This window comes from Triturus cristatus, chromosome 4_2, assembly GCF_964204655.1.
Source record: "Triturus cristatus chromosome 4_2, aTriCri1.1, whole genome shotgun sequence".
In the NCBI taxonomy this organism is placed as follows: Eukaryota; Metazoa; Chordata; class Amphibia; order Caudata; family Salamandridae; genus Triturus; species Triturus cristatus.
Window position 1 is genome coordinate 467,498,019 of NC_140586.1, and position 26,181 is coordinate 467,524,199.

General features: G+C 44.9%; 1 protein-coding gene across 4 annotated transcripts in view; it reads left to right on the top strand.

The window, feature by feature from the left end:
• LOC146834561 (vitellogenin-1-like) overlaps positions 1-26,181 on the top strand; it is a 977,187-nt gene that overhangs the window by 239,755 nt on the left and 711,251 nt on the right. For all 4 annotated transcript variants that reach the window (XM_085601961.1, XM_085601964.1, XM_085601963.1 and 1 more), the window contains one exon: positions 20,048-20,266. In XM_085601961.1, the coding sequence (XP_085458087.1) occupies positions 20,048-20,266 (219 nt within the window). The remainder of the gene's footprint in view (positions 1-20,047; positions 20,267-26,181) is intronic.

Genomic DNA, 26,181 nt, shown 5'->3' on the forward strand with positions numbered 1-26,181 from the left:
CCAACCATCTGCAGCTTTTAGAGCGTCTCTCCAGGTCCCTGCCAACATTAAAGACCAGGAGGACCTTTGATTCGTGCAGTGTAGTGTTCCGCGATATTCCCATAAGAACTTGTGCATCGCTACTTCCGGGTCAATCTGCTCGGACACTGCAATTCGTAGGACTTTGTTGAGTGTCCGCATGAAGCGTTCAGCTTCGCCATTGGCCTGTGGCCACTGAGGTGTGATGCGGCGATGATGCACTCCTAGGTACTCCAGCATGCTCCTGAACTCAGTTCCCTGAAATGGAGGCCCGTTGTCGGTTTTAATCTCATGAGGTAAACCGAAGAGTGCAAATGACTTCTCTAACACTGGTAGTAGATCGGTAAAAGATGTGGATGCAATCACCTCCACAATGGGGTAGTTGGAGAATGCATCAATCACCACTGCTGTTTTCCGGCCAACTGGAAAACTCATGAAGTCTAGACTGAGGCTTGACCACAGGGATGTGGCAGGGTCTTCGGTTATGACAGGTGCTGGACATTCTTGACTGCTGGTTGAGCTGACAGGGTCTGCAGTTCCTTGCTAGTGTGTCAACAGCAGCTTCAAGACCTGGGACCCACACCTTTTCTCTCATGCGGGATTTCATCCGGGTGGTCCCTTGGTGTCTTTCGTGTGCCAGGGCAGTGACACGTTCTTGCAGGCTTGCTGGAATGACTAACCGGGATTCTCGTAGTATGACTCCATCAGATGCCATGCTCAACTCGTCTCTTACTTTCCAAAGTTTTCCCAGTCGGTCCCGGTCGGTCGGGTTCCATCTATTCGCCCCACGTAGGAAGTTTTTCCATGACCCTCTCTGCAGTGCTTGTAGTACTCGCATGAGCATGACGTCAGTGCTAGTCTCTTGCATTATTTGGTCGATAGTGAGAGCCTGGGGGCAGACCCACTGAGATATCATGTCGACATACTCCTCAGTCTTCAGCTCCTGGGTCCCACCATCGGTCAATGCTTCTGGCAGATGTCATGATAGGAAGTCAGCGGGGTTCTTTGCCCCCGGGCAATACACCACCTCCATTTAGTACTTCTGCAGTTGTATGGCCCAGCGCTCGATCCATGGTTGGGGATGAGGCGCGGTGCCCCTGAACAATGGAACTAGTGGCTGGTGGTCCGTCAGCACTCGGAAGGGGTGCCCACTGACCTACAGGTGAAGGTAGTTGCATGCCCACTTGATGGCTAGTGCTTCTCTCTCGATTTGGGAGTATCTGGCTTCAGTTGGTGTGAGAGCCTTGCTTGCAAATGCCAGTGGGATCCACCATCCCAGCTCTGTCTCTTGAGTCAGGAGTGCTCCGAGCCCTACCGGGCTGGCGTCTACTATGAACTCTGTCAGCTGGGTGGTGTCAAAGTATGTCATCATTGTTTTTCCTAGGAGTGCTGCCTTGATCTTCTGGAAGGCGTCTTCTTCTTCTTGGCCCCACATCCACGTTGCGTTTTTTTTGTCAGAGCACGCAACGACACCGCCAGCATGACCACGTTCGGAATGAATCTTCCACAGTAAGTGGCCATGCCGAGGAAGCTTTGAACTTCCGATGCCTTCTTTGGGCCAAGGGCCTTCAGGATGGCTTGTGACTTCTTGGGGTCTACCATGACTCCATCCTGACTGAACACGTATCCGAAGAAGTCAATCAATCGCTGGAAGAATGACCACTTCTCCTGGTGGAGGGTGACTCTGTGTTCTGCTAGACGGTGGAGCATGGCGCAGAGATGGCGCCGATGTTCGTCCATGGTTTCTGAGTGTATCAGAATGTCATCACTGACATTTAGTACTCCAGGGAGTCCTGACAGCAGCTCCCGGATGGTGTTTTGGAATATTTTCGCCGCTGACGAGATTCCAAAGTTCAGCCTTCTGTAACGTCGAATCCCCATGTGGGTCAAGAAGGTCGCAATATACCTAATCTCCTTGGCTAGCCTCAACTTATGGTACCACGCATTAAGGTCAAGCTTGGAGAACCAACGGGATCCATTCAGGTCGGCTAGGATGTCATCAACGGTCAGGGTCAAATGCCTTTTGCGTTTGATCGCCTGGTTAGGCAAACGCATGTTGATGCAGAGTCGGATTTTGTCGGGTTGTTGCAGCTTCTCTGCGATCACCATGGGTGACAGCCATGGCGTCGGCCCGGTGACCTTCTCGATGACCCCTAGCTGTGGCCGGCGATGGAATGGTACTCGCCTCTGCCTCAAAGCCATCGGCTTTACAGCTTTGTCAATGTGCAGTTTGATTGGGGCCCTTTTAATGCAACCCAGCATTTCAAAGAGCTGTGGGAAACACCCCAGTAATTCTTCTACCTGCAGGTCTTTGACTGTATTGGCAAATGTAACCAGGCCAAGTTCCTCTGCTGTGTGGCTCCCTACAAGGATATACAACTCCCTGTCGATCACATGAAACGTGGTGGTGATTTCTTGTCCTTTGGCCTTCACCTGGACCGTCATCTTTCCCTTGAGCGGCAGTAGCATCTGGCTTCCACATGTGAGGATTGGTACGTGTGACGGAGACAGCTCGGGTCTCGGGTTCAGTCGTTTGTACTGCTGGAACCCCATCACATTGACAGAAGTGCCTGTGTCAATTAGCGCAGTGACTTCAGGCCCGGCGATGTTGATGGTGCACATGGGCAGCGGCCACCTCTTCCGCTTCAGATCACTGGCAAACAAAATGAGGTAGCACTCGCCTTCCTCCTCTGTTGACGAGTCTTCCAGGTATTGTTTTGGTCACACGGCCGTGGGGTGGGCTTCGGGTTCTCGGACTCTTCAATTGAGAGGTGTCTCACTGCTTTCAACAGGGGTTTTCGCCCTCTGGCACCTCGGTTTCACTCTCCCCTTCTGCATACCACTGCAAAGTGGTTAGGGGTCCCACAATTGGAGCACGTTCACCCTTGTGCCGGGCATTCCATCTGAGGGTGTTCTTCTTTGCCACAGTGTCTGCAATATGACCCTTGCATGCTTCTCCCTGGCCTTCAGCCGCGACTGCCTCGGCTTTGGTTGCGGACCGCATCTGCTCTCTCTGTCTTCACCATGACTGGCTTCTCTGCCTTTTGGGTTAGCTCGGCCTCCATCGCTGTTGAACTGGTATCAGACAGATCATGTGACCTAGCTAGGATGAGAATGTCTTCCAAGGTGATTCCTGGTTGGCGCAGAATGAGGGTCCGGAGGTTCTTATTTCGGCACCCTTGGATCATCTGGGCCCTCACTTCTTTACGCTGGTCATCAACTGTGCATGACCTTGCTAACTCGTGCAGCCGCGCATGGAAGGCATCCATCGACTTCCCTTCTCTCTGACGTGCTTGTCGCAGTTTGAACCTCTCATAGTCGGGGTTCAGTTGGGGGTCAAAATGCGCATTCAAGGCTGCCACCGCCGCATTGTCATCATTGGGCAGACCAGTGTTGGGGAGATGAGCGAATAACTTGCAGATCTCATCACCTGCAAAGTGTAATAGTAGAGACCGCTTTACTGCGCCATCCATTTTCCGTGGCGAAGTGAAGTAGTTTTTTAGTCGGCTTACCCAGAGTGTCCATCTGGGCGACCCTGTTGCTGGGTCAATAAGTTCACTGAATGGAGGCAGGGCACTGAATTGGCACTTGCTGTACTAGTGGTGGACCTGGGTTCTGTGATGGTTGGACTTGGGGTGGTGCTGCATGTGCTCCCTGGTCATTCATGTTTCCCCTGTATGCAGAGCTGCGTGAGGCAGCAACCTTCTTCTTTTCCCTTTTTTTTCCCTCTTCACTGTTTTGTGTCTCTGAGCGCCTCCTTCGCGATATTGAGGGTAGCATGGGTGTTAATTATGTCTCACGATTGGCTGGGGAGCAGCCGGCTTGCTTTCCGTGTCCATGGATCAAATTGTGGGAGCAGGGGGCAGTCTACGCATGCACGCGCAACCATGTGAGTTTTAACCTGCAGGCGGGGATCGGGCCTTCAGGGCCGAGCTGTAGTTGCAGCATGCAGAGCTTGCGGAGACACCAATGCAGGTGAGGCACTGTGGCTGTAGGCTGCAGTTGGGTGATGCCGCCGTCTTGGACGCGTGACCTTTCTGGGGCTCTCACTGTGCAAGCTCGGACATGGCCTCCGCCGACCCCACAGGCTCTCCGCAGATGCATCAACACCTCCGATGCCAGGTCTCCAAAGGGGGTGACTGCTGCTGCTTGTAGGCACCTGATGCCCACCCTCATCGCCAGTGTAGTGGGGAGGAACAAGCCTGGGGCAGCTATGGAGATCAGGGCCAGACACTGGTATAAATAATGGACACAGACACACACAGCTCCCTGGTCTGGGCCGGGAAAGTCAAGAGCGACTTCCGGCCCTATATTTTATACTCTCTGGCCACACCTGGCCAGAGAGTGATACTGTGTGGAAGCCCATCCAGGGTAAGGGTCCGGGGTACTGCCTGCCCTAGCGGCAACTAGACCGCAACACCAACTAGAGACCTCCATTTCTAACATTGGTGGTCAGTGGTGAGGATTTGAACCTGTATTTTTACTCGACCCACAGTGATTGGTGTATATCATCATAGTTTAGTGCAGACCACTACGCAACCACAAACTGTGTTTTGTTTTTGGTTTTATTTTTAAGTGACCCTTAAAAGTATCCACGCATCATATCTCAGAAGAGTCAACCAGCAAGTGAGGTGGCAGAATTAGAGTTTTATATTGAGGTTTTGCATACCTACAGAGTAGATCAGCTCAAGCAATTTTGAAAAGCAGCTCCAGGAAGGAAAAGCTAGAGAAGGCCTTAAGGGCCTGGTTGGAGGCCAAAGAGGCTGGGGAGACAGGTGATGCAAAGGTGGATGAGGATGCACGAGGGAATGGTTTCAGGTCACAGGATCTGCCTGTGTCAAGAACTGCCTCCAGGGCTGGCAGCAACCATCCCACTGGAAGTCTTTCCCCAGAGCAGCGGGAGGAAAACCAAAGGGTCAGAGAGCATGAGCTAGAAATCCTGAGGCTTAAAATGATGCAGATGGTAATGGAAATTCAGAAAAAGGCAGAGGAGAGCAAGAACGTTCATGCCTTGGAAGAGAAAAAGATGCTTTTGGCTCATAAATTGAGTATGAGGGAGCAGGACATTAAGGCCAAGCAATTGGAGTCCAGTTCAAATGGTGGCAGCGTACTGCCAGTGCAAGGGGGTAAGGTTTACATACCCAAGGACCCAGTGCAGAAGTACCAGAGGCGTGATGATATTTATGCATGGTTTATGGCATATGAGATAGCCTTAAGAATGAATGAGGTTCCTGAGAAGAAATGGGGCATGGGCCTGTGGAAACACTTTTAGGCCACTGGGAGGGACACCCTGACACCTTTGGAGCAAGCAGCTACCCTGACCTATGCCCATATGAAGAAGTTTTTATGCCTGAGGTATGGACTCACCCCGGAGCAGTACAGAGAGAAGTTCAGGAACATTAAGAAGCTTGATTCGCATACTTGGGTTGAATGTGTGAACATGTATAACCGTGCACTGGAAGGTCTGGTGAAGGTCAGCAAGATAACTGATTACCAGGAGTTGTACAACTTAATTGGTTGGGAGCACTTGAGTAGTCTTTGTGTTCCAGAGCTGCGCCAGCATCAATTGGATAGTAAGCTAACTGATCGCAGGGAGCTTGCTAAGAAGGCGGACCACTGGACTAGCACCAGGGTCCACAAGGGAATTGTGGGTAACCCAGCCAAGGGTGGGCAGGGTCTCCAGCAGAAGAGTGGGGGAGACAAGAGTAACCAAAAGACCCCAAAACAGTTCCCAGGCTAAGGAGTCCCAGCCCCCCAAGCCTAAGGTGCCCTGGTCCCCTAAGGGCATGCACAACAAACAGGGTCCCCCCAGGCGTCATTCATGTGGTCAGGTGGGCCACATTGCAAGAGATCCCAAGTGTCCCAATGCACCCCAGCACCCACTGGTGCTCTGTCACCAGGATTAGTGAGTGTAGCACTGGGGGAAGAATTGTTCCTAGTGAAGGGGGGAGCAAACAGTTATGACCCTAGTCTCATTAGGAGACAGAGAGATGGTCGAGGGATCCTATCTGCCTAAGAACACTAAGAAATACAGGCAGTGGGCGACCATCAATGGAAGGAGGGTGGATGCTCTGAGAGACACAGGAGCCAGTGTGACTTCTGTCAGTTGTCAATGGGTGTCTGAAGAGCAAGTTATTCCCAATGTACTTTACCCTGTAGTTGCAGCACACAACTCTGAGCACTTATGTAAGGTGGCGCTAGCTCCCTTTGAGTCACAGGTTCCTTGAAGGTCATTGTTAGTCCATCCATTCCTGTAGACTGTCTGCTTGGAAATGACTTGTAGAGTTTCCCATGGAAGGAGGTGGAACACGAGGCTCATTTGGAGATGTTGGGTCTACCTGAGTGGGCCTGTGTGACCACTCGGTCAATGGCAGCCAGGAGGGGTGATCAAGAGGACCTGGAGCCTGAAACAGTGGCTCAGGTGCCTGCCAGGAAGAGGAAGGGAAGGGGGCGTTGGAAACCAGCCCCAGAAGTTCCCGTGGTCCAGGAGGAAGTAGACCCTAAGGGGGATGCCCTGGAACCCACAGGAGAGCAGGTAGCCGGACTGGGATACCTACTGGAGCTGACCCATTGGCAGCAGGAAGGGGGTCCCTCCAGGGAGGAGTTATGCAGAGTGCAGATGGAGTGCCCTACTGTTATTGGTTTGCGGCAACAGGCTGCAAACCAGGCAGCAGGTAATCAGTCTGGATCACATTGGATATACTGGGAAGATGGATTGTTATATAGTGAGTCTAAGGTCACTCAGCCCAGTGTAGCCCATGTGCTGGTGGTATCCAAGCGCTTCAGGACCTTCCTACTGGTCTGGCTCATGATGTACCTCTTGCAGGACATTTGGAGTGCAACAAGACCTTTCAGAGGCTTGTCACCCAATTTTACTGCCCCAAATGAGAAGGCACTTTGGTACACATTGTAGGTCTTGTCAGACTTATCAGGCAAGTGGCCAGAGTGGAAGCAAGTGGAAGGCTCCGCTCCAATCCTTTCCTGTGGTGAGCAGCCCTTTTGAGCGGATGGGCATTGACATTGTCAGGCCACTGGAACACAAGACAGCCTTAGGCAATAAGTTTATCTTGGTCTTGGTGGACCATGCCACCCGATACCCGGAAGCTGGCCCTCTCCGGACAATCACAGCCCCCGTGGTGGGCCATGCATTGATAGGGATCTGTTACCGTATGGGGTTCCCCAGAGAGGTGGTCTCTGACCGTGATCCAAACTTCATTTCAAAGTAAATGAGAGATTTGTGGGATGAGTGCGGTGTGACATACAAGTTCACCACTCCTTACCATTCTTAAGGGAATGGGTTGGTTGAGAGATTCAACTGAACCCTGAAGGGCATGATCAAGGGTTTTGCAGAACCCATGAGACGGAAGTGGGATATCTAATTGCCATGCCTGTTGTTTTATACAGGGAGGTACCACAGAAGTCCTTAGGGTCCAGTCCTTTTGAACTACTATACGGTCACCCTGTGAGAGGAACTCTGATCCTCTGGCCTTCAGAAACCAGACTCAACGCTTAAGGAAACTCGCTCAGGCAAACCTGGAAGCTAGTCAGGAAGAAATGAAAAGATGGTACGACCAGAATGCCATTCTGGTCAAATTTCAGCCTGCCCAGAAAGTGTGGGTGATGCCACCAGTTGAGCCTTGTGCACTTTAAGACAAGTGGACTGGTCCATAAGAGGTGGTGGAGCGCAAGAGTGAGGTGACCTATCTGGTTGACTTGCAGACTCCTAGGAAACCTTTGAGGGCCCTACACTTCAACCACCTCAAGTCACACTTTGAGAGGTCTGAGATAACTATGCTCCTTGCAGCAGATGATAGAATGGAGGAGGAGAGTGAGCCTCTTCCTGACCTCCTGACAGCAAAGGAACGTGATGCGTCAGTGGATGGGGTAAACCTCTCTCCTACCCTGACCTCAGAGCAGCAGAGGGACTGTCACCAGGTGCTGTGACAGTTCGCCTCCCTGTTCTCCCTGACACCAGAGGTCACCAATTGTTGCATCGATGATGTGGACACTGGGGACAGTCTACCTGTGAAGCAGAAATTTTACAGGGTAGCTGACAAAGTCAGGGCCAGCATCATGGATGAAGTTTTCAAGATGTTGGTGTTAGGGGTGATAGAGCCCTGAAGCAGCCCTTGGGCTAGCCCAGTAGTCTTAGTGCCAAAGGCTGCTGCACCCGGTGCCACTCCAGAACTTCAGTTCTGTGTGGACTACCGTGGGCTAAATGCGGTCACCAAGACTGATGCGCACGCCCTCCCCAGAGCTGATGAACTCGTTGATCGGTTAGGAGCTGCCCGGTACCTCAGTACATTTGATTTAATGTCTGGGTACTGGCAGTTTGTCTTAACCGAGGGGCCAAAGAGAGGTCAGCATTTAAAACACCAGTTCCGAGTTATGCCCTTTGGGATGAAGAACACCCCTGCCACCTTCCAGAGACTGGTCAACCAGGTACAGTACGGGCTGGAGGAATTCAGCACCGCCTACCTGGATGACATTGCTGTGTTCAGCTTTAGTTAGGTGGAACATTTGCAACACCTCTGCAAAGTGGTGAAGGCTCTACAAAGGGCAGGCCTCGCTATCAAAGCAAGTAAGTGCCAGATAGGGCAGGGATCCTTGGTGAACTTGGGACAACAGGTAGAGAACGGCCAGATGGTGCCCCTACAAGTGAAGATTGACACCATTCTGGCTTGGGAGCCCCCAAGACCCAGACAGAGGTAAGAGCATACTTGGGTCTTACCGGGTACTACACACGGTTTGTCAAGGGGCATGGCACCATTGTTGCCCCCTTGTCAGAGCTGACTTCAAGGAAGCAGCCCAGGAAGGTGATCTGGACTGATGCCTGCCAGACCGCTTTTGATGCCCTGAAATCTGCCATGTGCCCAGCGCCCCTGCTTAAGGCACCTAACTTTTCCAAAGAATTTGTTCACACAAACAGATGCTTCAGAGCATGGTGTGGGAGCAGTACTCTCACAATTGAATGAGGAGGGCTTGGACCAACCTGTAGTTTTCATCAGTAGGAGGCTACTACCCAGGGAACAGAGGTGGAATGCAATTGAAAGGGAAGCTTTTGCTGAGGCCTGGGCACTGAAGAAGCTAAGGCCCTACATGTTTGGGACTCACTTCTGGGTTCAGACAGACCACAGGCCCCTCAGATGGTTGATGCAGATGAGGAGTGAGAATCCAAAACTGTTGAGGTGGTCCAACTCCCTACAGGGAATGGACTTTGCAGTGGAACACCGCCCTGGTACAGAACACGCCAATGCTGATGGTCTCTCCAGATTCTTCCATGATGAGAACTCCCAAGAGGGTGGGTAGTTCTCCCCACTTTTCAGCTGGAGGGGACACGTGTTGGCATGGTTTTCCCTGACTTTTTGTCTCGACCTCCAGTGTTTTTGATGCTGTGCTGGAATTCGTCTTTACTGGCTTAGATGCTGTGGACACTTTGCCACTGCTGATCAGTGTCAAAGTGCAAGTGCTCCCTGTGTAAATTGATATTGTGATTGGTTCGCCCTGATTGGCATATTTGTTTTACCAGTAGGTCCCTAGTAAAGTGCACTGACAGTGCCAGGGCTGGTAAATCAAATGCTACAATTGGGCTTGCAACACTGATTGTGCCACGCACATGAGTAGCCCTGCAAAGAGATCTCAGGCCTGCCACCGCAATGCCTGTGCACAGTTTGTTAACTGCCATGGTGACTTGGCAAGTGCACCCACTGAGACTGAGGAGAAGTACTGCCCTTGCTTTGTGTCTGGGGTTGGCCTACAGCTGCTGTTTCTGCCAAGGAAAAGAGAAGGACTTTGCTGTGTGCTGTGTCCCCTGCTTGATGGAGATCTCCAAGTGCCTGAAGTGAGCTGCCCTCCTGTTCAGAAGTCTCAGGGAAACAAAGACTTCACCCCTAGCTCCCCTGAATTCTGCTGTTGAAAGTTCTGACCTGCCTTGAGGTGCCTTTGCCAGTTTGGGGCCTCTGGAGTTTATTGCAGCTGGCAGAAAGAACACCTTATCCCCTAATAATACTGGATATTGCCTATACCCAATGAAGAAACAGAATATAGAGTGGGATTTTTCACCATTCCATCCGTTTAATAGAAAACGTTGCTAAGTTGATGAAGTGCACCTTCTGTGATAAGACCCTATCAAGGGGGATGGTGAAGAAATATTCATGTGGTATAACAAGCATGTTGTACCACTTATAAACATACCATAAGAGGCAACTGAAAATCGTACAGAGGGAGACAGAAGGAGAGGGATCATTAACCTCCAGAGTTGTACCACCTGCTCCTGGAAAGAGAATTCCAGTGGAAGTTAAGAGGAGCTACCCACAATTTGTCATCAGAATTAAGGCACATCTGTACCCCCTTCCTCTACTGTACTACCATCCTGACAGCCAGGGAGCAGTTTGTGGATGTAATCTTAGAACCAATGCAAAATCATAGCTGTTATTTTTTTATTATTATTATTTACACTGGTTAATCCAATACTTTTCTGTATATTGCTGTTTTATTTTAGAATAAATTAGAAAAATACAAAATGTTAGAAATTAAAAAACAAATAAAACATCCACTTCCAGGAAAAAAGAAGAAGAAAAAAAAAGGTTCAGAAATGCCTTTCATGGATAGAAAAAAGACAAAGTGTATGTGTGTGTATATACATATGGAGAGGAGTGGTTGTTTAAGTGTGTGACTGAGTACGTTAGTGACAGAATGGATGAGTGAGTGCATGTGTGCATGGTTCTATGGATCAATTAGTGCCTGTGTGAGTGACTGTTTGTTTGAGTGACTGTGTGAGTGGCCATATGGGAGAGTGAGTTGTTCTGTGAGTAGCTGTATGGCTGAGTGAATGGTTGTTTGAGTAATGCATGGGTGAGTAAGTACCTATGTAACTGGCTGTATGGGTGTGTGACTAGCTACGTGAGTGGCCATATGGAAGAGTGAGTAGTTGTGGGAGTGGTTGTATGGGTGAATGAATGGTTGTGTTAGGGAGTGCATGGATGATTGAATGGTGATATGAGTGGATGTATGGGTCAGTGACTGTGTGAGTGACTGTAGGAGTGAGTCAGTGTCAGTATGAGTGCGTGTATGGATGACTGAGTGGCTATGTTAGTGGCTGTGTGGGAGAGTGACTGGTTGCGTGAGTGGGTATAAGGGGGAGTAAATGGTTATATCTGTAGCTGTATATGTGGGTGACTGTGTGCGACTGGGTGTGTGAGTGGTTGTGTGGGTAAATAGGTGGGTGTGTGAGTATCTGTATGGGTGAGTAAGTAGCTGTGTGTATATGACTGAATGGGTGAGTGAGTGGCTTTGTTAGTAGATGACCGGCTCTGAGTGTTGTATGGGTGAGCAAGTACATGTGTAAGTGCATGTATGGGTGAGTGAGTGAGTGAGTGAGTGAGTGGGTGTATAACTAGCTCTATGGGTAAGTAAATGGATGTGTCAGTGGTTCTCTGAATGACTAAGAGGGTGGATGAGTTCGACTATGGGTTAGTGAGTATGTGTGTGAGTGGCTGTGAGAGTAGCTGAAAGGGTATATAAGTATGTGTGTGAGTATCCACATAGGTGAGTCACTGTTAGGACCAGTGGCTGTATGACTAGGTGAATTGGTGTGTGAGTGGCTGTCTTCGTGAATGGGTGTGTTTATAAGTGGCAGTATGGGCGAGTTAGTGCTAGTGTCAGTGGATGTATGGATCAGAAAGTAGCCTTGTGTGTAGCCATATACATCACTGACCACTACTAGGAATAGCTGTATTGGTCAGTTACTCCTAGTGTGAGTGGCTGTATGAGTTAGTAAGAGGGTGTGTAAGTAGCTATATAGCTATATGGGTAAGTGAGTGATAGTGATAATAGCTGTATAGATGACTGAATGGGTGCATGACTGGCTGTATGAGTGAATAAGTGGGTGAATGAATAGTTGTATGGGTGAGTGAGTGGCTATGTGAGTGTTTGTAAGGATGACTGAGTAGCTGTGAGAGTATGTTTCTAATATATAATAGGCAAAACAAAGTAATAGAAATGTAATGAAAGAGCACTTTACATGTAAAAACACTTTCCATGGTTATATACAAGCAAAATGTCTGTATTAGGAAAAAACTTTAGAGACATCTGATGATGTATCAACAGCAGCTGGTGTGGAAAAAGGAAAAAATCATAAATATATGTTAGCATTTGAACTTTGTTTTTGCTGACTTACACCAATATACATTACCTATAGTGTGACATTGTATTACAATGTAGTGAAAATATAATTTTTCCTTTTTTGCTATTCTCAGCTTTCATACTTCTTCACTATAAGCAGTGGTCTGTATGAAGAATTATCTTCGAACAGCTGGGGAAAAACAATCAATGGGCTGAAAATAAACTCCATACATGCCCAGTACAACATTATCACTAAGTGAAGCTATGCATCTGATGATGTATCAACAGCACCTGTTGTGGAAAAAGGAAAAGAACATAAATATATGTTAGCATTTGATCTTCGTTATTGCAGACTTAAGCCAATATACATTACCTATAGTGTGCCATTATATTACAATGTAGTGAAAATATAATTTTCCCTTTTTTGCTGTTCTCAGCTTTCATACTGCTTCACTATAAACAGTGGTCTGTATGAAGAATCATCTTCGAACAGCTGGGGAAAAACAAATAAATTCCATACATGCCCAGTACAACATTATCACTAAGTGAAGCTATGCACTGCACTCACTATAATTATTTAACTAATTGCTTTTCCTACAGTTCCTTCAGTAACATAAACAAATCTAAGTTACAAATATTTCTAGAATTATGATATCTGGTACACTATTACAAAAAAATACAAAGTAGTGTTCCATTTTAGAGATCCATGTCAAAAAATCGCCCCTGGTAGGCCAAATGATTTTTAAGTAATGGCACTCCATACAGACAACATTCCATAGTGTAGGTTTAATTCCACAAATAGTACGTAGAAGATTGGTTGATGAAACAAACAGGGTCCTTTTTTGTTACAAAGACAGTTTTTACTTTCAACTTAAAGCTACTATAATTGGATTATGTCCATAACATTTCTGACTTCAATTACACAGTGTAGTATGTAGATGTGGTATTAACTCCTTTGTGAAAGATAAAAACAACTGTTGTATTATGAAGAAGACCATAAAGGCATTACCCCCAATAGGCTGAATAATGTCTAAAAGACAGGTGAACTACATAAAAAAAACACCGCATACCACTTTTTATGCTAATTTCCTCCTTAGAACTGTGGTTGAAGAAAGAAAAGATAAGAGTTTGGTTATTTGGAAGGAGGCATTGGTTTGGATCTTAGGTTGATGTCATTACATTACATATATCCAGTTTCACTCTTTAACTAGACACTGTAGTTTCCAGAGCTTGGAATAATTTCTTCATGAAAGATGATAGCTAAAATCATGAATGTTCTTCCTGAAATTGATATTTGTACAGCTTTGAAGTTTGTAATTTGAGTTTCCAATTTGGAGTCATCTGCTCTGCATCATTGTGGCATTACTATAAGGTATTTTCCAGGTCTTATTAGGATTAACGTAGAGATAACATCTGATCTGCAGTTTGAGAAGGTCATGTTTTGGTTAACATTCTTCAACCAGTTTTTGAATCTGGTAATGTTAAATAAAGAAAACGGTCAGAATTTATTTGAGTGGTAGTTGAATAATCATAATCTTCACAATTATGATTCCGTGTGTAACTCAGTCCAAATAAATCATTAATTTTTACATCTTCTTCTTCTAAAACTCCTAACATAACCACAATGCATTCTTGTGTGTCTTGTTGACTGATCCACTACATATATCTAAAAAGGTCTTACATACCTGAAGCAGAATATATGTCACAGTTCTTTCACTCATTAAACATTGGAGCAAGTGATACAGTGCAGCACACGATATCTTGGTTTTTGTTAAATTTGGTTCATTAGATGTGGTAAATGAAACAGTACATTGAGAACAACATTTGCATAATAGTTGACATCTGACCTATTTTCCAACTGGTAACCTTCAATATGCACATCATTCACCAGTTTTCTTTCCTTGACAGCTTATACTTTGTCCTTGTGTCCTTTCTTTTCTTCAGCACCTGTACACTCTTTTGCAATCTTCCATTTTGGGCAGACTATCTGTTACTCATAAACAGGGCATTGACGGAAATGAGGAGCATATACACTTCTTGACGATTGTACTCTCTTACACAGCTTGCATCAGCAATAACCTTCTTTTCATGAAAATCTATCAAAAACAAACCAATGTTCTAACTCACAACAATGCTACATATGACATTCCTTTTTTCAATACAGTACTTCTGATAATAACAAAATCTGTATCTACACTTTAACCTTCTGATTTATGGACTATTACAGCATATGCTAGAGACAGTGAAAGCTGCTGGTGGTGTGCATATAAGCCTTGCACTAGCAAAAAATAAAAACACATTAGCCAATCTACTTCACATCATCAATCTGATCACTTTTGATAGCCTAGTATTCAACCTCATCTCTGTTTGTGAAATTCATAAAACCCATTACTTTGCCTATTGCACCATTTACTAACCCTCCTCTACATTAAAATCTGAGTGCAAAATTACTCAACAGTTTTTGCTGACACTAAAATCTTTTCTAATCCTGCAGTTTTCGAAATATCTTCTTTCTCCAGTTGGAGTAATAGTTCCTTAAATTTGGAGCACTCTTGAAGTGTTGGCATTAAACAAACTATAGTCTTCTGTTCTTCAATGATATAGTACATTAGTTCAGCTGCTAAATTATTAGATGGAAATAGTTTCTTGATAAGATGTCTTTCCAAAGCACGTTTACCTTCTTTGGTTCGAACTCCTATTCTAATGTCCTTCAGTATATCTGCATAATTTACATCAGATGCTTGTTGCATAATTTTGACTAGTTCCTTGTATTCAAAGCGAAACCAAATATTTACATTGCCAATATTGCCCAGAAAAATTCTTGTTTCATTATGGGCAAGTATCTTGAAAACTGGTTGTTCTTTTATGGAGGTGAGTTACAGTAGGTCACCAAATACTATTATATGCTTTCCTTCAAAGAGCACAGCACAGTTTGTTCTTAAAATCTGCTGCATTCTTGATTGTATGAAAGATAGCATTAAGTTGGATACCATGCTGACCTCATCACTGATTAAAAGCTTCAATTTTTTCAATACTCTTGATACCTCCTAGCAAGCTTCACCAGATATTTTCAGGTCTTCCAGTTTATTGTCATGTTTATCAGGTAGCATTAGTAGGCAATGCAAAGTAATACATTTAACATTATGTGTAGTTAATCATTTTTGTGCTGCTACTATACATGACACATTTGATTCTGTAGTCTTCTGTAGATAACCAGTGAGAACTTTAATTGGGAAGCTTTTTCCAATGCCAGTTTCAACACTGATTTATAGTAACATTGGTGTGTAAGAACAATCACACTGTTTCCTCTCATGGTGAAATTCATGCTCAATTGTACCTTTAACTTTGTTGGAGATTTCTTTGTGCTAATTTTTTAGTTGTTTTACCATGTGCTTAAACTCCACAGTTTCCTCTCTTGCTTGCTGCATTGCCGTCTCCACCTCATCAATAGCTATAGCTGCTTCATTTTGAAAAATTGGTTCTCCAAGAGGATATTTACTCACTGGTGCAGAACATTGGCTGCTTTGTGAGCTCTCCTTGGCTCTCTCAGCAGCAATGGTTTGTGTGGGAGTGTGGGAGTTGCAGTGGTTGTATAAAAGATTCTTCAGGGGTGTGGGTTGGTCCGCCAGAGATGCTGTGGATGATATCATCATTGATGTCATCAGTGTTATCATTTGAGATGTCATCAGTGATGTCATTGACCATGTCATGAGTCATGTATTATGTGCGGTCATAAGCAGTGCATTACTGGGATGCGAGGTATAGTTAACTCAGGTAACTATAATCACTGAATTTCTCTGGTTTTGTATGAGTAAAATCTTACCCTAACTATACCGACCCTGTAACCTTTGTCTTTTCTGTGCTGGGGTGATTCAAGAGACCCTATGAGAATATCTGATCAATAATGGGCAGTATGATAATTAAAAATAGGAATGTGATCAATGAGGACACCTATCAAATTTTAGAAGAGGATTGGTATAGTTTTAAGATATAAAGTCTTACCAGACAATATTGTATTCTGTTTTTCAAAAATAATTAAACAAAATTAAGGTATGGCAATAGCCAGATGCACTGGTCCCTCGGTCATTTGGTTTGCCTAATGAATGGCAATTCTTTTTACTACCTATTTTGTCAAAACACACCTTAGTTATTTTTAGAAATAACAGCAGTCTGCTTGAAAGGGGCACAACAAGTGTAAAAAGCAAAACTTTGATCGATAGTGTGAATTTTTTTGGTCGTTATTATCAATCAAAAAGGTGTTAACTGAACCTATGAAATGAGGTCCCTGATCTTCACATGCACTCTTCATAGCCAGCAGTTCTTTTTTTGATAATAGAATATTTACATTCACTCCGACTTAGCACATGAGACAAGTAGAAATGAGCTGCTCCAAACTATTGAAATCTTGCTTTTGCATCAATACCCCTCGCATAGCTTTTTCAGAGGTATCACATTTTACTGCTAATTCTTTTCATGCACAGTAAAGTCTTCTTTCAATTTTTGCAATGTGTTTTTTTGACAGTGAGTCCACTGAAAACCATTCAGTATGTTTTCCTTCCTCAACGCATAGGAAAGGTGGTAAACATAATCCTTGAAGAATTGATGATACAAGTTAGCAAGGGCCAGAAACTGTGTGGAAAATTTCGGAAAACAGATCTGTTTAGGATCCACTGCCACCACATTAACTCATTGATTAAACAGTAGATACTCAAGGGTGCCCGTCTTAGTTACACTTTATGAGATTTCAATAAAGATGGTGCTGACATAGTTTGGTCCAGAAAAAAGGTAAAATGTATTTGACGGTCATCCAGATGTTTTGATTACATGACAATAACTTGGAAGTAAACTATCATACTCATGTTAACACATGGTTAATGCACCTCTGAAAGACTGCTTGCAGATTGCATCATCTAAAGAGCATCAAACAATTATCAAAATGCTAAAAGGGTTTGTGAAACACCTTCATACTTAATAGGAAGGAGTTGTAAAGCCCTCCTAAGGTAAAACTTTGAAAAGATGACTTAATGAAGGGTAAAGGATACTTATCCTTAATAGTAGCTTCGTTTGGCTACTGATAATCTAAGCAGAGTCACAAGTCATGAGTCTTCCAAGGGAAAACAAGAGGAGAGCACCAGCTGGAGCTCTAAAATGGTCTATCAAACCGTATTCCAGATTCTCTTTTACTCACTCTTTTAAGGCTGCTTTCTCATGTTCAGACAAATCAAGGGAACACTGAGGCATCTAGCCATGTTGAAATTTTGCAGTTGAACTCTCTGTGAGGAGTGAAGTAGAAAACAGATAGTTTCTTGAATACATCTTTCTAACCAGGTAGCAAGCATTGATATTGTGGAATTTCCACCTTAAACAATTGGTGAACAATAATCTCCAGGGTTATAGCAATAGCCTTGACAAAAGTAAGAGGGCTGAGACAAAGTATGATTAGCCTAGTTTGTGTACGGGCTGTGTCTCTCAAGCCAAGGAAATCCTAATATTATGGAATGATTTTATATTGCTTTTATTTCAAAACAGTGTTGTTTTATGAGATCCATGATAAATGTTACAGGAATAGAAATATTTGTGTAATGCTATATCAATCAATTAATTGAAAGGAATTGTTTGAATGGTTCACATCAACTCTTATGTTAATTTCTTCCTTCAGTCTCCTACAAAATAGAGTCATTTGTTTCCTGTTATCCTAACTATTTCCCTAACAAGCTGCCACCAACTTAGTCATATGTCTTGGCCCATCTTGGTTACATTGTCGAATATCACAGTGACCTCCTTGAGCAGAAAACACATGATCAAGACACTTCCTAAAATGTGCCAGAAATTCAGAATTAATACTGAGGCTAGGATAAGTGGCAGGCACCAGTGGCATCATCCAACATATAGCTAGGTCTAAGAGGAAGCCAATAAAAATCCTCACCTTATCAAGATCAAGCACAAACTGCATGAGAAGAAAAGCAAAATGAACCATATGAGAATCTAGAAATTCTTTCAGTTTAGTAAGATTCCCAGAAAACTTAAGAACACTGGAGGTCATTGCAGGCAAATCATAAGGCAATGTGCCTTAAGCATGTAGCAATGTCGCATTCTCAACACAGACCTCCTAAAGTTACTCAATTTACTGCTGAATACTAGCAACTAAATTAGGATCCATAGTTCTATTTGGCTTAGGAAATTGGCACAAACAATCAATAGTAGCATGCTGTCAATAGTAGGATGCAAGGTGTGATCCAATGATCTTTGGCGTACCTAAATAATGGTCAATTCATTTCAATAGGTTAGATGTCCACACCTTAATTTTATGTAGCAATACCAGGTTCTGCTAGAAAGTTCCACAACTGAAGGAAAACTTCAGATGACAAAAACCCCAGGCAAGATAATGAATGATTAAGATTTAATGAAAGAATAAGCAGGCATTGAACAGAATTAAATTTTTTTTAGGCAGATGCTGGAGGGAGAAGAAATCCAGGAGCAACTACTTCAAAACACTTTGTAATAAAAGTGAAACAAGAGACAAATATGTAAAAAAGGGGCAATGAAAAATAACTCTTTGGTTGTATTTTGGAGCAGTTCATGTTTACTAATTTTTCCTTATATTTGATGTATGCAGAAAGCAGAAAATGAAACACTTCTCTAAATATCAGTTTACAGAGTTTTATATAGCGCAAACTTGACCCGAGGGTATCAGAAATCAGAGCAGTAGCGTTACATGAGGACACAGAAAATAAATTATTAGTTTCATTATTTTCATTTGGGACAGTTCTAAGGTAAGGGTTGGAAACATAGTCATCATGGAATAGGTAGTCAAAGGCAGATCACTCTCCAAACATCGATTAGGGTGGGAGTGTGCAAAACAGCCCTCCCTGCTTCTGACAAAACTCATGACTTAATCACCTACTTAGGCACAGAACCCCTGCAAGCAGAGTGTACCAAACATTCCAGTAGGACTGCTACAGACTGATATGACAAACAAACCATGATACTCTTTACTGCAAGGCTGTTTGCACTTTGAAAAAATAGGAGCGACTCAGTCATCTTCCATGAATCTAGAGCAGACCAAAGCAATGCATCAACCAGGCAGCCAGAGTTGTGGTGTCACCAATCAAACAAATTAATGAATGCACTGAAGTTCATGGTTTGATTGCACCTCACACTGTGCACTCATCTCAAATGTGGATTGCGTGTACAGATGGTTTTATTCACATTGTCACACAACTCTCAAAGTATTTGTACGTAGGAGTTTATCTGAATGGACTAGTGTTTAGACCATTGACAACTTACCTTTGGTTTGTAATTAATTATGGGCAAATGCTACCTTATTTGAGAAATTGAAGGGCTTCTGAATTATTCCAAAAAGGCAGCTTTGATTGTCTATGATGCAATGTATATGTAATAGAGTCTTGCAAATATAAGCATAAAAAGCATGGATGTGACTTTCACCACAATGTAAAATTGGTCCTGTCTTCAAGGAGAAGAGTCTAGTAAAATATTTTGGGGAGCAGTGATCATGTAGCGGTGAGGATGGAACAATGTTTAGGGCACATACACTTTCCTAGTATTCCTATTAATGGAGTAGAAACCTTGCTTCGTCAAAACCAGGAATGCATTTCAAAGATTGAGCAATTATAGAGTGGCCTGCCATTGAAGGTCACTTGTTTGGTTGTTGGTAAATAGGAGCTTGATTCAGAGTCAGACAATTGTAGAACTGCAGCTTTGGTGTGCAACATATGTCAAGTGTATTATAAAGATCTGTCATGCTAATGCTGTGTAATTCTTCCTCAGTATCTAGCATTTTTATTATCTTTTACTAAACCATGAACAAATAAATTCCACAGTATGTAAGAAGGAATTGGCAGTTGTTATGATCTAATTGGGAATTATTTTTTATTACTTGTTTCAGCCTCTCCATGACCTTGCTCTAGAAGCTCTCAGTAGTGGCAATGAAGGCAACATGATACTGTCACTTAAGGCAATTGGAAATGCAGGACAGCTGGCATGCATTAAAATCATTCAGAAATTCTTGCCTGGATTTTCACCCGGAGCATCCCAACTTCCTAACAGCGTTCAGGTGGATGCAGTTATGGCGATGCGAAATATAGCTAAGAAGAACAGAAGAAGGGTAATCAAATCTGAGTTTGAAATGTTCTGCTATATACAATTGAAAAGAAGCTAGCTATCTTCTGAGATATTATTTCATGGTAAAAGGTGGAATAGTCTGATTGTATTCTACATAATAAAACAGATTCACATATTAAATGCAAATCATGCACTTGTGATGTAGCTGCATTACCTGCTCTGATGAACGGTAATCTATTTTGCATTCACAACTGCCCCTGCCATTTCAGGTCTCAAATGCAGTGTGATGAGATGAATGCTCTTTATTAAACTGTAAATATAGGTCTAAATATTTTAAGTTATAAGTTGGGGTCTACCCTAAGGTATATGGTTAGGTGCTAGCCACCTATCACTTCAAGTGGTCTAAGATTCTGTGTTCTGGTGGATTGGAATAAAACCAAAATCAAGGATTGTCCTTTATTTGGAATCCAAAAATAAATACAGTCAGTTTTTATCTCCAAAAAAAGTTCTAACCAACTATCCAAATTGTGGATCCTTGAATGTAGGTGCACATTTTACCATAATGACCAGAATTTCAAGTTATTGTTAGGACAATCTTTGTGCTATCTGCTGTAAATTCATGATATATGCATGGCTTAATGAAGGCTGGAAGAGAGGCAGTAATTTCTAAGGGCTCCACAGACTACTTCTTTAAGGAAACAAAGCAGAATCCCAGAAAGGAGTGAGTGGTAGGAGACAATGGAATCGAACCAGTTACCTTTTTCTATCAACCCAAGACAATCATTAAAGAATGGGCTTGCATGTTGAATGCCAACAAACAATATAGTATCGCCAACTTGAGAAGGTTATCATCTTCAGTGATACACAATGCGTATTGCTTTGCCCGTCTTTGTCGCTACCTGCCCCATTGTCCTGCAGTACTGAGGGGGGAACGGAACTACAAGTCCCACTCTCCAATGCAGCCGCTGCCCCCCACACCATTCTTCCACGCCCGGAGGCGCTTTAAAAATCCACATGGGCTACCGCAGTGTGGGGTGCCCGTCTTTGTGGTTGCCTGCCCCGTTGTCCTACAGTACTGAGGGGTGACCCGAACTACAAGTCCCACCCTCCAACGCGGCCGCTGCCGCCTATGCCATTCTTCCATGCCTGGAGGAGCTTTAAAAATCCACACGGGCTCTGGCAGCTCGGGACCCTTGCAGGCATGCCCGGGCTCGGCCCGGGTGAAGACCGGGCCAAGACAGGCCCTTCTTAGCCCGTCATAGACGGGAAGAGACTGGGCTGGGCCCCATCCCTTGGCTCAACCATCCAGACACCATTCGTGTTCGCGCTCTGGGTCATCCACTTTGCACACCACAGACCGGTCGAACCTTAGCTTCAGAGTGGACATCATTTGGCCAATCTGTAAGTGCTGTTTTACCATTTCGTCAAGTTGTTCTGTTTTTCTTTAGTGACTGCTACTTTTTCTTTTTTTTCTTTGCAACCCCCGTACCTCGACCCAGTGTGCCAAACCTTTGACCAGCTGGGCAGCAAATGAGTGAACTTGGGTGTCTCTGTTACGTGTCCTGTAAAACTCCTAATAATGGGTATGCGCAGCACCAACGCAATCCATCACGCACCACAGCCCATACCCCCTACCCTTCCGCAGACTTCTATTGATAGGATGCTCCAGAGGGCCATTGGGGTGGTGGCCACAGAGATAGAACTCACAGAACGTTGGCTGTCATTAACCCCTGACCTTCGACAAGCCTGTTCTGATACGGTGTCGCCTACCAGCTATAGTGCACAGGAAAGATCTCTGGTGTTATCACCACAAGCACCCGTCGCGGGCACAGGAACAATACCCAAAGTAACCACCCGGAGGAGGGGTGATAACAAGGGCACAGTCAAGACCATAAAGGCAGGGGTTAAGTGTGAAAAGTCTTACGACTAAACACTGGTTAACATGGGAACCGCGATTGACAAGGTCTCAATTGAGGGGCCCAGCTTGCAATCGGACATGTCACTCTCAGCTTGGGTGGCTCCCCTGATGGAAGTTTTAAAAGGTCAAATCAGAGACGTTGTGAGAGATGAACCTGTTCCAGTGCTTGCTCGACTGGATAAACTGTCCAACTCATGTACTACCAACCAAGTAAAATCTCCTACAAATCCCCTACTGGCCAGAGAGAGTAGAACTGACTCGGTTGGCCCCATAACCTCTGGCATCGCTGAGACCTTGGAAAGGACAAATGCATCCTGTGTGGTGACCCTCGCCTCCTCGGACCTGGCTATTAACACCTCAGCTGCTGGTCTTAAGTTAGGGGAAAGGGCTCCATTAACCAAGGGCATTATGAAAAACAGTCTAGCCAAAGATGGGCCTGTGAGTCAGGGGGTGGGACTGGGGTTGTTCTGCCAACAATTAATCTTCCCTCAGCCTCAATCCCATATGTTATTTTTCTTGCAGGAGTCCCATATGCAAAGGAGGGCCAGAAGGAAACCCAGTTTGAGCTAAAAAAATAAATGTCTGCACTGGCTTGTTAGACACTGCCAATATGCTTAACAAATGCCAATGAAATTTTCATGACTCGCAGGGTACGATGGGTGGGCAACAGGCCTAAAGATCTTCATGGGGATTGTGTTATAATCAATCTTAGAAATCCATGCTCTGTACAACATCTCCTTCAATCGAACCATGCACCAGGCACTGAAATTAGACTTCTTCCGCTTACATATTTTTACATCTCAAAATCTATGACCCAAATCAGGGCTGATACCAGATTCCTACTGAATGACTGGCATCAACATCAGTCAATGCTGGGACAGGGACCACCTATTCAACTGAGACCACACACTTTTAACCTACCCCGGCAAACAGATTTGGGGCTTTAGGAGAAGTCGATTGACATGGGGTTGGGAGGGATCCTTGGATGGCAAGAGCGAGAGAACCCCTAGTGGAAAAGGCTGTGGATGCCAACATCATAGTACCTAGGCCCACTAACCAGGATCCTAATACTAACCCTGTGAATGTTTATCCTGTCACTGTCTTCTAATCAGATAAGGGAGAGAGAAGCTCGGATCCATTCAGCTTCCATATTAGTTATCCAGTAATCAGGGAAAAATGGATCACTTGTCCTGTTTTTACCAGAGTCTGGGGTTCTTACCGTCTAAAAAACCCTCATTCACGTATTACTCGTGGTAGCGGTATATCTTGGTTTTCCGCTTTTGTTTCTTATGTGAAAAGCATCATCATTGGGTCTTACATGTGCTTTCTTCCACCAGGAGACCAACAGGTTATTCACAGTAGTGATCAGGAGTAGTGAGGGTGAGAGTGGAGTGAGCTTAAAATTACCTCCTTGCCACTGGTTTAAATTTATTTAGTCAGGGGTGGGGCAAGATTAAAAAGATTAACCTGTGTTAGGAAATAGGTGGTGGAGCGGTCGACATGTTTCAGCCCTGACCGGAGTACATCAGACGGAGATGACATGAGCAGCAAGCAAGACTTCTCACTGTAGAAGTATGCTCGCTCTACACGCCCTCCGAGGGTGCCAACGAGCCCTTACTTAAGTGTTATAGGTACAACTGACCTATAACACTTCAGTGCACTTCTTGACGCCCTAAGAAGAAAGGGTAAGTGCAATTACTTACCTTCGCAGGACACACAATAGTGACCTGCCAATCCGGTCCTGAAGAAAGCCCTCAGACCCGACTGGGCAACCATAGGGCTGAAACATGTCGACCGCTCGACCACCTATTTCCTAACACAGGTGCTATAGATCAATAGCCCTTCTAGTCACGCTCCGCAATTCATTTTTATCTCGCCCCACCCCTGACTAAATAAATTTAAACCAGGGGCAAGATTTTAAGCTAAGTCCACTCTCACCCTCACTACTCCTGATCACCATCCCTGATCACTACTGCAAATAACCAGTTGGTCTCCCTCCTGGTGGAAGAAAGCACATATAAGACCCAATGATGATGCTTTTCACGTAAGAAACAAAAGCGGACAACCAAGATGTACCACTACCACGAGTATTACGTATCCTGTCGCACATCCCAAACTGCAAAGCGGCATAATAGCAACTTCTCGCCCTAAGTACACCCCACTGGCCTCGGATAAAGATTCTTTTATCTCCATACTCCCTAATGCCCCAACCCACCCCTCTGGTACCCCAGAAATGATTAGCAACCCAGATATTAGGACCAATCTAGCGGCTTCTATAGATACATTGAGTAAGAGCCACTTAGTGCCATCTGAGTTAGTTGTTTCATTAGTGCATGAGGTCCAGGTAGGTAACCTAGTCATCCCAAATGCTCCGAATAAACTTAAGGTACTATCCTGGAACGTGGCAGATCTGAAGAGTAAGTTTGGTTGCCCGGACTGGGGGGTTTTGTGGATACCTTTGATATATGCATGTTCCAGGAATCCTGGGCAACGGAGGAGGCTACACATCTGGGGTTTGCTTCATTTGTAATACCAGCTGTTTCCCAGGTGACGGGGCAGACCCTCCGGTGGGCTATGTACCTGGGTAGGCTCCCACTTAGGTTGTACTGCCACCCCCGTGTTGCACTGCTCATCCGATATACTGTGCATCATGCTGAACTTTGTACTGGATTTCAAAATAGCTTTAATCATCATCTACTCGAGGCTGGTGAGGATTGGCCAAGAATCCCCGACCCTTGATCAACTTGATGGCTTGATTTCTAGTTTTTAAAACAACGCTATGGTGGTAACCTCAATTGCCAATTTGAGCCTATAAAAGATCTCAATGGCACATGTCACAGAGGAGGATGAGCTGTGGGTTATCCCTTAGTCCAATACTCCCCCGATTAGAGCCTGGACACCGTTGGCTCTTCAAATCAAAGCACTTACCCTAAAGCACTCGCTGCGAGCTTGCAATGGTCGAACCGGTCCAGACTCTCCCGGGAAGTACACCTATACCAGAGTTGGCCACTCTTCTTTCATAGACTACATCATAGTAGAAACCAGGATGTGGGGCAGGGTTGTGGATTTCGCTGTCAGGTCACGCCATGATAGGGAACTCAATGCCTTAACACTTGACCTGTCTTTGCCAACCATTGGAGGAACCCCCGACCTAGCTTCAATAATTGACAATAGATTGACACTCACAAATGACAGGCGAAAAGTCAGACGGGCATGGAAAGAAAAATCACCCAAAAAACTGTCCCTTCTATTTGAAGCCATCACACCCAATCTTGAGGTTTTGGCAGAGCTTGTAAGATCAGCAGCTATCACAGCATCCCTTGCTGATGTTGCCTATATTAATGACTCCATAACCTCAAAGTTGGTGGATATGTTTTGGCCAGTGTGTACCCTGGGGTGTGGGATGAAGCTGAAGCAGACATGGTTTAATGGTTGCTGCCGGGTGGCAAAGAAAGCCCTGATCAAGGCCATATAAGTGCAACTCTAAAGTAAAAACAGCAAGGACCTCCTATGAAGCCGCCATTGCACTTGCTAAAGCTGAATGGGAAATGGATCAATGGGAGCGTTTGAAACTGGCCTTTGTGGCAAAAGACATTTAAACATTTTGGAACATTGTATCCACAGGTAGTAGCAACATCAAGGCGGCTCTAGATCCAAACATAGCGGCTGACCACTGGAAAGAGCTCTGGCTCCCTACGCTTCACATGAGGTTGAGACTTGTAGCAAGACCCTAGCTACCCTGCCACCCTTGAACTCCAATCCAGTTGCCCCGGAGATTAACCTGGAAGAAGTTATCAAAGCCCTAATAGAATAGTTCCCGGCAAAGCAGCTGACCTGGACAAGATACCAGGGGACCTTTTTCGGGCCGAACCCAACATCTGGGTCCCCTATCTACAGGTGATCTATAACGCCATCTTGCTAGGGATGCCACTCCCTGATACTTGGGCAGGAGCTGAGATCCTCCCTGTACACAAAAAGTGATCTCCTCTATAACCCACTAACTACAGATCGATCAGTTTGATTGATGTATCACGAAAAGT